The sequence below is a fragment of the Diospyros lotus genome, unplaced genomic scaffold, assembly GCF_014633365.1.
Source record: "Diospyros lotus cultivar Yz01 unplaced genomic scaffold, ASM1463336v1 superscaf1, whole genome shotgun sequence".
Taxonomy (NCBI): domain Eukaryota; kingdom Viridiplantae; phylum Streptophyta; class Magnoliopsida; order Ericales; family Ebenaceae; genus Diospyros; species Diospyros lotus.
The window spans coordinates 7,131,003-7,147,151 of record NW_026267104.1 but is presented as its reverse complement, the minus strand read 5'-3'; the positions used below and the strand labels follow the sequence as shown (position 1 = coordinate 7,147,151).

General features: G+C 44.8%; 1 protein-coding gene across 3 annotated transcripts; it reads right to left on the bottom strand.

The window, feature by feature from the left end:
* Nucleotides 1-714: 714 nt before the first annotated feature.
* Nucleotides 715-15,806, bottom strand: LOC127793043 (DNA repair protein RAD51 homolog 3). Of its 3 annotated transcripts, none has more exons than XM_052323809.1 (9): nucleotides 15,390-15,805; nucleotides 14,354-14,452; nucleotides 12,736-12,858; nucleotides 12,592-12,625; nucleotides 12,448-12,518; nucleotides 12,149-12,369; nucleotides 11,600-11,731; nucleotides 1,258-1,324; nucleotides 715-1,132 (listed from the first exon to the last, which is right to left on the bottom strand). In XM_052323809.1, exons 1-9 carry the CDS (start codon nucleotides 15,499-15,501, stop codon nucleotides 957-959), a joined length of 1,035 nt encoding a protein of 344 aa, XP_052179769.1. In that variant the 5' UTR covers nucleotides 15,502-15,805; the 3' UTR covers nucleotides 715-956. The 3 variants fall into 3 exon arrangements, with proteins under 3 accessions (XP_052179769.1, XP_052179768.1, XP_052179770.1); XM_052323808.1 differs by having other exon boundaries at nucleotides 12,149-12,375; nucleotides 15,390-15,804; XM_052323810.1 differs by having other exon boundaries at nucleotides 987-1,132; nucleotides 11,575-11,731; nucleotides 12,149-12,375; nucleotides 15,390-15,806.
* Nucleotides 15,807-16,149: the final 343 nt, after the last annotated feature.

The following is a 16,149-nucleotide window of genomic DNA, read 5'->3' as shown; positions in this document are numbered from 1 at the left end:
ACCTATAGTGTAAAAGCTACCTTGTGACCACTCCAGTGCTACCGTGCTCGTTCCAATTTAGATCCCCTCAAGCTCTCCGTTTACAATATTAGTTTCAAATTAAGTCAACGGATTTCAACAGTGCTGGAAAAGTATGGATCAATAAATATAGGCTATGGTGATGTATCTCTATAATTAAGGATCAATAAATATATTTGCTCAAGTCAAAATCTGATCTCTGCTGTCGCGCAACGAATACGAATGGGACCGAGAAAGATATAATGGGATTTTGGCGTAATTAACTTTATACGGGGTGGCCTGGCCTGGCCTGGCCTTGCACTAATTATTATATTTATACATGGGGGGTCCTTGCCCTTGGACGAGCATCACGTGTTACCTTTTTCTTTAACTATAATTTTCTTTAATCATCAATCATATATTATTATATAAATATTCTGAAAGTTTCATTGTTTTTTTTCCTTAGTAAAAAAGGTAATAATAAAAAATTGAACTTTGAACACGTTTCATATCTGATATGTTTGCTGGCGGTGGCGGGCATGGGCATGGGCATGGGCATGGGCATTGCCCCAGAGTGATGACCCACCACACCATTGAATTGATTGCCCCCCAGCCCACGGGGCATGGCTCAATAATAATTCACAATGCCCATTCATGTCATGTCAGATATGTTGCACTTAATATCTGCCGGGAAGCTGAGTTCAGAAAGAACAAGTATTATTTTCCTGAAAGGAAATTGGAACAGAGAGCCTTGTATGTAGTAGACTCACTGAAGAGTATTATTTATTATCAACTTCCAAGGATCACCAGATAAAAAAAAATGCATATTTCACTCCCCAAGTTTGGTTCATTTCAATAGTTATTTGCACAAATCAGAACAAAAGAGTCTCTATCACAATTCCACCAGAGATGAAATGTACCTGCCAAGGCTGTAACCCATCTTCAATCTAACTTCAAACTTACATCATTTTGATTCTTTTACAGCTTGAAGTTGCATCGCGGATCCCTTTGGGCGTGACAGAGTATGGTGCTGATGCCGAGGGAAGAGAGGGAGACTTGTCGAGATAAGCGTATCGTTCGTTACCATTCCAGTACAAAATGACCCGATTGGTGCAGGCATGAGACCAACTGTCACCTGTTGAGCACACAAGTATTGTGTGCGCAAATTTCTATTATATCTAGTCAAAGATGGGGATACCTTGTTCTTTCTTTTCCAGTTGCAGAGCCACAATTAGAAGAAATTGAGAATGAAGCTTGTACCTAAGGCAAGGGATAAATGGAATGAACCATTTGAATACTTGGTCGTCGCCTGATTCAAGAGAACAACCTGTTTTCATTGAATAAAAAAAGGATTAAATTGAGTTTAAAAAAAAATGTATTTGTTTATCTAGAAAACGAAATTGACCACTGGCATTCAGCGGCAGGTATGCCTCGAGCAATTTTATGATGATAATCATAATGAAGCGACACAATCTATGGCTCCAAATAATGGCAACCTTACTCAGAACAAGCCTTTCCGGACTACTTGGATAAGAGACACGCAATGAGGTAAAACATATCAATATTTCCAATCCTACCAATACATGTAGACAATTTTCTCCAGTAGCTTTGGTCAAGATAGCAACCAATTGAAAAGAGAACAAAATAGAAATTTCAACGTCTTTTGCAAATAGAAGTGATGAAGGATTTTCGGAAGTGGTAGCCGCACGTTCCCTTCTTGCCTCTCTGAATGTACCTGCAATGGAGACGGGGCTTGCTCTCCCGGTCGATCTCCGATGATCAAGTTAGTCTTTGATCTAGGGTTCCTTGTCCCCTTTTAAACTATGTTAATTGATGGAAAGATCAGGAGAATCTCCCACCTTCTTCGCTTACCTTTTCTCGGGATAGGGATCATGAGGGATCTTCGGGATCTTCCTCCCGCCTTCTTCGGGACTTTCCCGATAAGGGTTTCGCGATAGCCTCCGCCTCCGAGGAGTTCGGGATAACTGTTGCCTCCGTGATCTTCGGTGGGATAGCCTGTTCCTGAGATCTCGGGGGTTTCTCTATTGAGTGCTTATCTGATTGACGTGGCAATACTTATCTGCTGTGTATCTTTTGACCGCTGTTAGGTATTCGTCTCGGCGTAATTATAGGACCGAGGGCGTTCCCCTCATCACTTGCCCCCCCACTCCTTGAGCTCTTCGGCTTGAAGGGCCCGAGGAGTAGTAAGGCCCCTGAGGCTCTTCACTTTAACTCCCCCTTTTTTTTTTTTTTTTTTTTTTTTTTTTTGGTGTCTGGCAGACGCGAAAATCAATCGGTTTTGACGGCGGTATCCCTTCCCTATGCGCTGTCCGAGGCCGTTTCGTCTTTCGAGTTCTGTCAGTGCGGGGTGATCAATGCTCATTATTGCTCGTCCTTTGGTCTCTTATCCCCGCAGTTTAATTTTTTAAAATGGGAACCCTTAAGTCCCTCTACTTCTCTTTTCGTGCGACTTTCCTTCAGTTTTAGCTTTTCTTGTGCCCGCAAGTGTTTTCCTCCTCTTTCGCCTCTCTTTCTCCTAGCTTTTTGCCATGGCGATAATCGGTTCTGGAAGGTTTAATCCCGCTGGTGCAGAGCTTATTGAGTGGGAAAAACATCCTGCTGCGTCGATTCCATGTCAATGGATGAGCCAAGCGGAATGTCAACAGTTTAGAGAAAAGTACAACGTCCCCGAAGAGTGGGAGGTAGAGTTCAACAGCCATCTACGAGCATGTCATCCCGTCGCCGGCCGCCTTTGCATTTATAAGTGTGCTTTTGACAGGGGCTTTCGGCTCCCTCCCCGGAAAAGAGTGATGACCTTACTTCAACATCTTACTATCGCTCCCGCCCAACTGTCTCCCTTCGGATGGCGATACTTGATGGGGTTCCTCCTTATTTGTCATTCTGGCAAAATTGAGCCAACTGGAGACCTCTTCGACTATTTCTTCACGACCAACCGCGACCCCGGATGGTGGATCTCCATCTCCCCTCGGATCGTGAAAGATAGTCGTCTTCTCGCCTGCAAGGGATACTCTAATCTTGAGATTTCTGCTTCGACTCTCATGCAATCCGGCGGGTCGAAAGATTCTGATGATTGGAAGGAGCGTTTTGTCTTCATCCGCCCCAGGCCATCCGGCTCTTCTCAAGAGATCTGGTCTGTCAGTAATGAGTGGACTCTGGACACTAAGCACAAGCGTCCGAGTGTCGAGACCATTGAAGATTTCGCCTGCCGACTTATGAAGAACAGTCGGAACTGGGAAGAAGGATGGCTCTCCAATCCCAGCCTTTCCCAAGCGGGTCTGGACGGCGAGAACTGTGAGCTCTTCTTCCTTCATCTTTTCCTCTTACTCTCTCTTTTTCCTTTGTCTGTATTTGATTTTCGTTGTTATCTCTTTCTTAGATGAAGAGGTCTGGGAAATATCGTATTCTGCTATCACCAAAGGAATGATTTTGGACTTCCCTGGGAGTAAAGGCCCTTCGGCACCTTCCGGCAACCAGAGGGTGTTGGAGAGGACTGCGCCTTCCGAGTGAATTTCAAAGAGCAAGAAGAGTAACAAGAAGAACTCATTACCGTCCAGGTCGCGAAGGGCGGTGGAGGAAGACCCCGGGACCTTCCAAGAGGCTTCCAAGGGGAGCATTGCTGGGGGTTCGGGGGACCCATCTTCCCGTTCGGGGGACCTATCTTCCCCGCTTCTCCTTTCTCAAACCAGAGGCTCTCCGACCGCGCGGCGAGAAGCCTCCACCATGCCTGCGCGCTTGCCGATCTCTCCCGAAGACGATTCGGCGACCATCGCTCAGGTGCTTGCTGTAGCTCGCGCAGAGGCCCAGAAAAGGCAAACCATGGCAGGTACGGAGTCCAGTGCTACGCCTCCCAGCATCCCTATCAGTTCGATTTTTAAACGAATTTTAACGCCATTGGCACCAGCGGGGCGTTCGGAGCTGACGGGAGAGGCTTCGCTGGAGGAGGCTTCGGTGTTGTCGGCGAAGGAGATCTTAGCGCGCCGAACGAAGCGTCGCAGGGTGGAAACCGCCTCCCCAGCTGCTGCTCCCTCCGAGCCTTCGGCTCCCGAAGCCACCAATGCTCCTTCAACGGCTTTAGTCTTACCGGAGACTCTACGAACTCCGAACGAGATCGACTATTGCGCTGAAATTCTAAGGGTGCGACCGTACTCCTTCTTCTTTTGACTTTTCGCTTTTTCTATGCGAGTAGGTCTTAATCTGTACTCTGCTTTTACTTCCTTAGAACCTTACGGAGTTCCAAGGTCTGGTCTCTCGACGAGAGTCCGAACTTCAAACTCGGATCATCTCCCTGGAGTCTGAAGTGGAAAGGCTTCAAGGGTTGGAATCTCTTTCTTCCCAACTGTCGGGTCTCGAGCACCGTGTTCATATTTTAACCAAGTCTGTGGAGCTGGCGCAAGAAGATGCCCGACTTGCCAACGAAGCCGAAGCTCAAGCTCGGGAAGATTTGGAGTTGGTTCAGAAGAACATGCTTGAGGCTAACCAGGCCAATTCCCGACTTGGGGAGGAGCTGGATTCCATTAAGGTTGTTAATCGCCAGCTTCAGGAGGATATAAAAAGACTCACTCTAAAGTTGAAGGAGGCCAAGAAGGGACAGGTCGAAGCGTTGGAGTCTTATTCCCGGTGCAAAGAAGACCTTCGTACTGCTCATGCCCAACTTCAATCTGCCCTCAAGGACGCCCAAGTGGCTTTTCAGAATGGTCGAGAGGATTTCCGAAGCTCTGAAGCTTATGCCGCGGAATTAGAAGGAGTTCTTCGGGGTGGGTTTGAGCATATGAGAAAACTCATCAAAGAGCGCTTCCCGAACTTGGATGTAGACTCCATCCCCTTCGATGTTGTCGCCGCCTTGTCTTCTTTAGAGTAGTCATTTTTTGTATTAAAACCTGTTGTCGTAATAATAAAAGTGTTGGGATCAGGCTTGATTCTTCCCTTTTTTTTTTTTTTTTTTTTTTTTTTTACCCTTCCTGCTCATCGCAAGACTTGGTCTTCGTCGCTTGCTCAAAAGGAAAAGGGTTCGGCTCCGGCCCCCCAAGGATCGCGCCTGATCCTCGCAATCTCAAGCCTTTCGAGGATTCGTGACCCTCCAAGGATCACATCTGATCTTTTGCTTTTGCTGGAGGTTCGGGCCTCCCAGGATCATATTTGATCCTTTGTTTTTGTCGGGATCATATTTGATCCCTTGTTTTTGTCGGGGGTTCGGGCCCCCCGAGGATCATATCTGATCCTTTGCTTTTGTCGGGGGTTCGGGCCCCCCGAGGATCATATCTGATCCTTTGTTTTTGTCGGGGGTTCAGGCCTCCCGAGGATCATATTTGATCCTTTGTTTTTGTCGGGATCATATTTGATCCCTTGTTTTTGCCGGGGCTTCGGGCCCCCCGAGGATCATATCTGATCCTTTGTTTTAGTTGAGGGGTCTAGCCCCGTTGAAGGTATGTCAATTCTTTCCCTTCGCGCTGATGTGCCTTCCCAGATCTTTGGAAATGATGAGTTTTTACGCATAGGAGAAAAAATGAATTTATTCCTGGATAGCATACGCAAAGCAATAAAAAAGAAAAGATGCCAAGACATATAATGTAAAATTATTACTAACAGATCATATGAAGATAAAAGAGCTATCATTGATAGAACTTCCTCAAGTTCTGCACGTTCCATGCGTTTTTCACCGGTGTACCTTCGAGGGTCTGTATTTTGTATGCCCCCGGGCTGAGGACTTCTGTTACCTTGTAAGGACCTTCCCAATTTGGTGTTAACTTATCTGTTTCTCGGGCTCCCTGAACGTCTGCTCGCCTTAGTACCAAATCTCCTGGTAGAAAGTTTCGTGCTCTTACTCGTCGATTGTAGTATCTCTCTATGCGCTGATTATAAGCAGCTTGTCGAATCTTCGCCTGGTCACGAAATTCATCAAGGAAATCTAGGTTGTCCCTCAAACTCTGCTCATTGGATTCAGGGTCAAATAGCTCTACTCGTAGCGTAGGTACTCCAATTTCAACTGGGATTAATGCTTCCGAGCCGTAGCATAGACTGAAAGGAGTCTCTCCCGTGGAGACCTTCGCCGTAGTCCGGTAAGACCACAGAATGCTCGATAGTTCTTCTACCCAGCTACCCTTCGCCTTATCTACTCTTGTTTTTAACCCACGCAACAGAGTTCTGTTAGCGAGTTCGATTTGGCCATTAGCTTGGGGGTGAGCTACCGAGGTGAATTGTTGCTTGATTCCCAACTCCTGGCACCATTCCCGAACGGATCGATCAGAAAATTGAGTGCCGTTGTCTGAGATCAGCACCCGAGGAACTCCGAAGCGACAGACTACATTCTTCCATAGAAACTGTTTCACCCGGCGAGAAGTAATAGAGGCCACTGCTTCAGCTTCAACCCACTTTGTGAAGTAATCGATAGCGGCCATGATGTACTTGACCTGTCCAGCTGCTGGGGGGAAAGGTCCCAGGATGTCTATACCCCATTGGGCGAAGGGGCATGGTGTGGCGAGATGAGTTAGCGCGACTGCCGGCACATGGACCAAGTTAGACGTTTTCTGGCACCGGTCGCAAGTTCTAACCCGCTGTTCGGAATCTCGTACCATTGTTGGCCAATAGTATCCCTGTCGTAGGGCCTTTTGACTAAGCGCCCGAGCCCCGATGTGGTTTCCACATATTCCTTCATGAATTTCCCGTAGGATGTAGTCTGCTTCGCGAGGTCGGATACACTTGAGCAGCGGTTGTGAAAAAGACCTTCTGTATAGTTCCCCCCCGACTAACACGAAATTTCGGGCTTTTCGTTTAACCTCCCGTGCCTCCGAGTCGTCTTCCGGAAGCTTTTCCTCTCTTAAATATGACAACAGGGGGTCCATCCAGCTAGGCTCGTCATCGATACAAAATTGGTCTGCGGCTTCTTCGATACTCTTTTGCGGAAGAGATTCGATCCGAATTTCCCGAGAGCTTGTAGGGAAAGAGGAAGAGGCGATTCGGGACAGCAAGTCCGCCTCTGTATTCATGGCTCGAGGGACGTATTCCACCTTTACGTGTTGGAAACGCGCCATTAGCTCTTTGGCTAGGGTCAAGTATTGCGCCATGTGACTTTCTCGGGCTTCATATTCTCCATTCACCTGCTGCACCACTAAGTTAGAATCTGAACTCACCTCGACGTTTTGAGCCCCCAACTGTTCAGCCAACCTCAGCCCAGCCAATAAGGCCTCATATTCTGCTTCGTTGTTAGATGCTCGGAATTCAAAATGTAGCGCGTAAGGCCATATTTGCCCTTCGGGACTCTTTATCATTAATCCTGCCCCACCGCCGCCCGAGGTCGAGCTTCCGTCTACCGCCACTAACCATGGTTTCTGGTTTTCTTCGGGACCTTCGGGAGCTCCTATCCCTTCGGCGATGAAGTCTGCTAGCGACTGCGCCTTAATGGCCGGTTGCGGCCTATACTCAATGTCGAAGGCGGTGAGCTCTACTGCCCACTTCAACATCCGGCCTGAAAGCTCTGGCTTGCTAAGAACCTGCTTCAAGGGTTGGTTAGTAAGCACTATAATCGTATGAACTTGAAAGTAGGGTCAGAGTTTCCTCGCCGATGTTATTAAGGCGAACGCCAGTTTTTCCATAGGAAGATACCGAACCTCGGCTCCCGATAATCGTTTACTCGCATAATAAACGGGCCTCTGGATCCTATTTTCTTCTCGGATCAACACCGAGCTGACGGCCTCGTTGGCCACCGCCAGATATATGTATAATGGTTCTCCGAGCTTCGGTTTGGTAAGAACCGGAGGCGTGGCTAGGTGCTCCTTAAGCTTTTCGAAAGCTCGCTGGCATTCAGAATTCCATTCGAAGTTGTTTGCTTTCGATAAGACCTTGTAGAAAGGAAGGCCTTTTTCTGCCAAACGAGAAAGGAATCTGCCCAAAGCTGTCATCCTACCCGTAAGGCTCTGTACCTCTTTCACATTCCTCGGGGCCGGCATATCCATGATAGCTTTGACCTTCGCAGGGTTTACCTCGATCCCTCGGTGGTGTACTATGTAGCCTAGGAACTTTCCTGCAGAAACGCCGAAAGCACATTTGACAGGATTAAGTTTCATATGGAACTTACGAAGGGTTTTGAAGCATTCCTCCAGGTCCTCCGGATGACATTCGGCTACCATACTTTTTACCAGCATGTCGTCGACGTAAGCCTCCATATTTCTCCCGAGTTGTTGGTGAAAAAGCTTATTTACCAGGCGCTGGTAAGTGGCTCCTGCGTTCTTTAATCCGAAAGGCATTACGGTGTAGCAGTAGGTTGCCTTGTTGGTGATGAATGCTGTTTTCTCCTGGTCCTCCGGGTGCAATGGAATCTGGTGATATCCCTGAAAAGCATCTAGGAAACTCATGAGCGAACATCCAGCAGTTCCATCAATTAGGGCGTCAATCCTCGGGAGTGGGTAGCTATCTTTTGGGCAGGCTTTGTTAAGATCGGTGAAATCGATGCAAAGTCTCCACTTGCTCTGCCCTTTGGGAACCAGCACAACATTCGCTAGCCAATCTGGATAATCCACCTCCCGAATGTGGCGCGCAGCTGCTAACTTTGCGATCTCCTCCTCGATCGCCCTTGCCCTATCAGGGGCGAAGCTTCGTTTTTTCTGTCTGACAGGCTGAAAGCCTGATCGGACCCCCAGCCTGTGTGTCATTACCTCTGGATTTACTCCTGGCATATCCCAGGCTGTCCACGCGAAGATATCTGCATATTGTCTAAGGAGTGATATTATTTGACTCCTTAGCGGATCTTTTAACTCCATACTCACTCTTACACATCGACTCGGGCAATTTTCTTCCAGAGGTACTTCTTCCAATTCATCCACCGGCTCCGCTGTTTTGGGATCTTCAGGTCCTTCTAGTAGAAAACTGACCTCCTTCGGGGGGTCAGCATCCTTCTGCAACCCTACTTCTTTACTCTTCGCCATGCCTATAGAGGCCATGTAACATTCACGGGCTAAGCGCAAATCTCCCCGCACTTCGCCCGTCCCCCTATCCGTGGGAAACTTCATCATCATATGATACGTGCTTGGGATGGCTCGAAGGGCATTGAGACCCGATCTTCCCAAAATCATGTTGTAAGCCGAAGGCACGTCTGCTACCAGGATATCTAGCATAACACGAGAAGTTCGGGAACCTCTCCCTACCGTCAACAGGAGTTGAATAATCCCTTCTGAATATACGGCTTCACCATCAAATCCCACCAAAGGGACCCTCGCTGCCCTTAGCTGTGTCATTTCATACCCCATGCCTAAGAAGGCTTGCCGATACAAGATTTCTGAAGAGCTTCCTGGATCCACAAGGATCCGCCGAAGTTCCCACTTCCCGAGTTCAGCTGTTATCACCAGTGGGTCATTTTGAGTCGGGTACCCCGGGAGGTCGCTATCTGAAAAAGAGATTGGATCCACGTTCCTCGATCTTTTCAGCCGGGTCGCATTACTTTTTTCGTCCTTCATGACTGGGACCTCCCCCGCCGCGAGTGTGTGGAATATCGGAGGCTGAGGATGATCATCTTCTCTTCGATGTGATCTCTCCCGCTGGGCCCGATTTCGATCCTCCGCGCGGTCTCTCTTGGGGGGGCTTCTTGATCGCGACCGTCGATCCTTTCTCCCCTGAGAATCACCTGTTTTTGCCACGTAGCTCCTCAGGAAACCCCGATTGATAAGTTCCTGAATCTCCTCCTTTAATTGGTGACACTCTTCCGTGTCATGACCATGATCTCGGTGGAATCGGCAATATTTACTTCTGTTCCTTTTGTCAGATGGTGCCTTCATCGGTCGAGGCTTTTTCAAGTAATCTTTTCCCTCAATAGTAGCGAGGATTTCTGCCCTCGAGGCGTTCAGAGGAGTGAAACCCGCCGAATCCCACCGAGGGCGATGCTTTTCTCTTCGGTCGTCACTCCTCCTTTCCTCGGGATGCTTCTTTTTATCCTTCTTCTCCACATGCTCCGCCCTCTTAGCCTGCATGACCTCTTCGGCATTTATGTACTTCGTGGCCCGGCCCAATATGTCCGTGAACGCGCTGGGAGGCGTTTTGGCTAATGATTGGGCGAAAGGGCCGGGCCTCAGGGCGTTCTGGAATGCCACCATAGCAACATTGTGGTCAAAGTTCTCGATGCTCAGGGCTTCCATATTAAATCGTGAAACAAAATCCTTCAAGGGCTCTCCTTGGATCTGCTTCATACTCACCAAGGCCATGGTGGACCTTCGGTGTCTTCGGAGAAGTGCAAAGTGCGCCAGAAAGCTGCTCCGGAGTTGCGCAAAACTTATGATGGAATGATGAGCCAGGTTTGAGTACCACGCCCGTGCGTGCCCCTCCAGAGTGGCCAAGAAAACTCTACACCACATCGCGTCTGAGGCGTCCTGTACCATCATATGCGAGGTAAAGAGATCCAGGTGATCCATCGGGTCGGTGGTCCCTGCGTAGGGCTTAATGGCCGGGATACGGAGACGTTCTGGTGGTATGGCCGCCATGATCTCTGGGCCAAGGGGCTGATTTATCCTTGGTCCCTGAGCCTCTCCGGTCCTTGGCTTTAGGGCGACCATCTCCTCCTCCAACTGTCGCAATCTTCTTTCCTGCCGCTGCTGCACAAACGACAAGTCAAGAGACTCGGCCGCCTCGCCGTCATCTGGCCCTGGCCTCTGCGGATTCTCGTCCCGTCGATAAGATTCCTCTTCTCTTGGGGGCTCGCGCCTTTCCTCCGCCCGAGAGTGCTGGGCTTGCTGATGCTGGCCATCTAGAAAACCCATGAGTAACTCCGTCAATCATTGTACTTGACCCTCCAGAAGTGCTATCCGATCAGGAGGAGGCGGAGGGCCCTCCGGACTCCGAGCCCTCCCCGGCGGGCTTCGGGGAGGGTTCTGCTGACTCGGTTCCGGAACGGGGTTGCTCCCCACGGCCCTAGACGGCTGTCTTCTGGTCGCCATTCACGGTTGAGAAGATTGTCTGCTGCGCTGGAAAGACAGAAGAGAAGAATGTCGGCCCCACGGTGGGCGCCAATTGATGAAGGATTTTCGGAAGTGGTAGCCGCACGTTCCCTTCTTGCCTCTCTGAATGTACCTGCAATGGAGACGAGGCTTGCTCCCCCGGTCGATCTCCGATGATCAAGTTAGTCTTTGATCTAGGGTTCCTTGTCCCCTTTTAAACTATGTTAATTGATGGAAAGATCAGGAGAATCTCCCACCTTCTTCGCTTACCTTTTCTCGGGATAGGGATCATGAGGGATCTTCGGGATCTTCCTCCCGCCTTCTTCGGGACTTTCCCGATAAGGGTTTCGCGATAGCCTCCGCCTCCGAGGAGTTCGGGATAACTGTTGCCTCCGTGATCTTCGGTGGGATAGCCTGTTCCTGAGATCTCGGGGGTTTCTCTATTGAGTGCTTATCTGATTGACGTGGCAATGCTTATCTGCTGTGTATCTTTTGACCGCTGTTAGGTATTCGTCTCGGCGTAATTATGGGACCGAGGGCGTTCCCCTCATCAAGAAGCAAAACTTGATGTGTCTTTCTTCTCTCATCAACTGAAATTGCACAAACTTGGACGGGCATGAGAAATAATAAGTTTAGCAACCTGCAAAAGGAGATAAATTTCTTACTGCCAGACTGTTCTTCTTTGCAAGTTTTATCAACTTTAATGCCATTCCACTGAGTAATCTAGTTCTGAGCGCCATGTCATCAAAATCTTGACGGAAGTGGAAAGTTACACTATCAATAATAACAAGCTTAACCTGTGAAAATTTAGGATGTTGAAACAGTATCGTTAGAGATAAGTATCATAAATAATACAAAAGTTAAAAAAACGACAGTTGTCCTCCGAACATAATGGAATTAAGGCTTAGTGCTATTGTTTCTGGTGGTGAGAGGTTTAGGCATGCTTTTTCCCAAAGTTAGAAAGAAACAAACAGAGAAAAAATAATGAGGAAACATCAGCTAGATTAGCCTTCAACACGTTGGGCTCTAAAGCCAAGGAAAAAGCAGTTGATGACACTCCAATCTAAGACAAATACAACTTTCTGCATTACCAAATGTTAAGAAGAGCATCACAAGCAGACTGCACAGAATTGCCTATAAACTGGATAGAAAAATCAAGCAAATGCAATCTTTAACATGCCAAGATAGCATAAACATGAAAGTAATATACTTACATCCTTATGATCTGAGATGAATTTATCCAAGTAATTTACAACAGCAAGTTGTTCTGTATAACTGCATATGCGGAAATAGAAAATATTTGCCAGGAAATCCTTGGGCTGCATTGAAACGTGACAGGGCTCAAAGTTTTTCCGTAAAAAGCCACGATATTCCAACATGTCTTCCACACATGCTTCAGCAATTTGTAAAGCACGCTCCACCATAAAGCTACCTTCTGTGTCTACCAACACAAGTGTATAATGTATTTAGCTCAAAGCAATTAGAAGATAACCAATGATGTTAACAGAGTTACCTATGTAAATTGCCTTGCCACCAAGACCACCATAATCAGCTGGACGTTGTACGTTCACTGCAAGTTGAATCCTGTAAATTCAATTGCATCTTATCACAAGAGAATACTTTACTTAACAGGCACAACTTAGAACCAGAACCATACCCCAGTTGTGTTTTACCAATGCCTGGTACTCCACCTATCAAAACAAAGAAAAACGCCCTCTTCACTATCAGAAGACTAGCACACACTTAAAGTATCAATGAGAAAAATAGAGAAAATTGATTCAATAAAGGCAAAATGACTAACCAATTTCAGTTACTTCTTTGCAATTTATTCCCCCACCCAGGATATTGTCCAAGTCTGCACAGGATGTAGTAATGCATCTTGATGTATCCTCTTCATTGAGCATGTCCCAGGCAGTCTGTGCACCTGCATAAGACATAATATACAGAACATGATAGAAGGATAAAAAGTATATAAATCGTTCTTCTTGCAATCTGAACACCAATGGAACACAATAATGAATAAAATATTTAATGAAACAGACTTCCAATCAACAGATGAGAATAGAATCCAATTAACCTAGATGAACACATAAGCCTATGCACATTTTGCAATGATGTTTGGATTATATGCATGAAAAAAGTAAAACAAGAGAAAAAATAAATAAATAACAGCAAGGGCAGGAAGTCATCTTCATTTTAATCTGACAATTCAAATTTAAATCCACATTGAGCTTTTGCAGTTAAAACTTACACAGGAAAAATGATCTTACACATTTTCACTTGCCTATGATAATAAAATGACTTCACATATAATTCAACAAAAATCAATTGACAAGTAGTCATTGGTTGCTCTAGTATGCTTTATAACTTGACCCAAATACTAAGGGTTGTTCTCTTCGTTTTTCAGTTTTGAGTTTTAAATTTATTTTCAACTTTGTGTTTTGAATATTTGTTTTGAGATTGTTGAAAACGCATTCTTTTTGTGTGTAGTGTTTTTCGCATTTTGAAAATTTTGAATGTGCTTATGATAAAAACAGCCAAAACGACTTTTTGTTGTTTTAAGTTTTCTTTATAAAACTTTTCCTTATTTTCGAAAATGTATTTTTGAAATAATGAAAGTTAACATGTTTTCACTATTTTGGAAAACTGAAAATGGCCTGAAAACAGCAAAAAGAACAGGGCCTAATATTCTCATCAGCTCAAGTATTTGCTCAGTTGCATTGCAAAAGTCCAATGATCAGCATGTTTTGATTACAAAAAAATCTATATAAGAAAAATAACTATTTCAATAAACAATCATTACATTAAGTACACAACTTTAGAAATTTGAAACAACAATTCCAGGCTAATGTGAAAGATGATGACATGGGGCTGGATAATACAGGACATCTTGACTGTTAATAACACAACTGGAAAATTGGTAAGATGACGTTATCACGGTCAAGATATAATTCACTCAATGGAGAAAACAATGTCAGCAGACATTACATAGGGTGAAGCTTGGCATGTCCCAGGTGTATAAGATTTCAAAAAGGATACCATTATAAGCAGATATACACACATTTCAGATGCCAAGCTTTGATGTGTCATTGGTAATACCGTTGCCCATGTTTCTTACTTTGTCATGCATAATAGGTTATAGGTGTATACATGTGCAAACATCTTTTATATTCTACTCAAAATATAGAATGCACTACTTATACAAAAAACAGAAGAACTAAAAAGTTCACTTTAATTAGTCTTGCTCCAGCAGTCACTGCTGTATGACTTTTCTGTTCCTTTGCAATGCAGGCTTGTTTCTCTATGATGGTTATTGCAAAGTACCATGAATAGCTACATGCTTGATTCAAAAAACATTTCTTCAAAACTAAAGAGACAAACTAAACAGGGAATTATATTATGACAAAAACATAAAATACCAGCGATAATAGCATGACATCCATTGGAATTGTCCAATCTAACACTTTGTGATGCAGCCTTCAGAATTTCAGAAGCTTCACTCTCTGGAATTTGAAGATCTACACAATGACAGTTGAACAAACAAAAAAGAAGTTATAAGATATACAACACCATACAGCTAATAGACCACACAGCAACATCAAGAAATATTTATATGAATTCACAGACAAGGAAAAGACATGATAGAAGATGTCTAGTTCAAGGATCTAGAAAAAATTACAAGGAATGTCAGAATGGACCAAGAATTGAAAAAAGTTAATAGGCAGGTCCAACTATACCCATTGAGGCCAAGCATTGCAAACAGACTCAAAGTCAAAGCATAGGCTATGGTCGTCTCAAAGGGATGCATCATATAAAATTGTATTCAGCATTATTTGTCAAGTTTAGTTGCTTAAAATTTTTCAGGGAAAATAGAACTCAATATCCCAACATAAAAATGTCACAATCCTCAAATACACACTCAAGTTTCTCTTTTGTGCCCATTGATTTAACGGAACATGATAATAAAATTGAATGGCATGGAAAAGATCAGTCTTTGTTGTAAATGTTTCATATGAATACACGGAGGGCTTGCCACCAAAAATGAGTTCTTACAAATAATTTGTTTATCTCACCAAATTTGTAAGCCCACCTAGTGGGATTAAGCCTTGTGATAGTTGTTATTGTTGCTGTTGTATTACTTCACCAATTTGTAATAAGGCAATAGCAAAAACTAGAACGCCCATAAATTTTCTCTGGAGAACAGTGAAGTATGCACATAAACACCGGATTCCTGTTAATCAGACTGAAGAATCAGAAATCACCCGTAAAAACAGAAACCGGAATAGTCCTATTCAGAGAGGGCACGTTCCGGCAAAACATCAAACAGTTGATATGCAATGAAGTCAACATTGATAACGAAACAACTAATGAGAGACCAAATTTCAATGACATCAATTGGACACCAAGAATAAGAGAGAAACACGTGCATGAAGATCGGGATTAGGAATGGGATACCTCGAGCAAGAACAGGGGGCGAGATAGAGGAAAGTGAAGAGAGAGAAGTGTAGCCTGCTGCTATCAATTTCCCTCTCTGCGTTGCCGATACTGCCATTCTCAAAATATCCATTCTCTCTCTCTCTCTCTCTCTGAATTTGAATTTAAATTTTTTTTCTATCGTTGATCCTCCGTTACCGTTTATAGTGGTTTTGTGCGCGCGGACAGCAATATCGCGCGGAAACCAATTATTGGAATCAGAATGATTGGGTTGATTCAGACGTGCTTCTGTACTAGCTTGTTCTTGATTGATTGAGTTGCTTCGAGTTGAGGCACCAGCATGAGCGATAATCGAGTCTTCTCTTCCCTCTTCTTCTTGGTTTGGTTTTTATTATTAAGGATAATCACATCAACGGTCATTCCTTTGGGACTTGTTATGAAATTTACTCTCCCCTTACCAAAGTTGATAATTGGGACTTCTTTTAATTAACACTAACTTTTCTATATATTTGTAAAATAGTAATAATTAATTATATCTTGTTATCTTACTTGTTTATTCTTTTAATCTTAATTTATCATTTTGTACACATTATTAATTGGGTGACTCTTCCATGATTATCTTAATGTTCATTGTTTATTCCTAATCTTTGCGTTCACCTGGAAGACGTCAATTGGAGTGTCTTTACCCTATAAATGACTTCATTTGGAACTGTTTATTATTTTCTATTTCATATAATCCATGTATTTCTGTTATGTTATTTAGATCCAATCTTGTATGGAT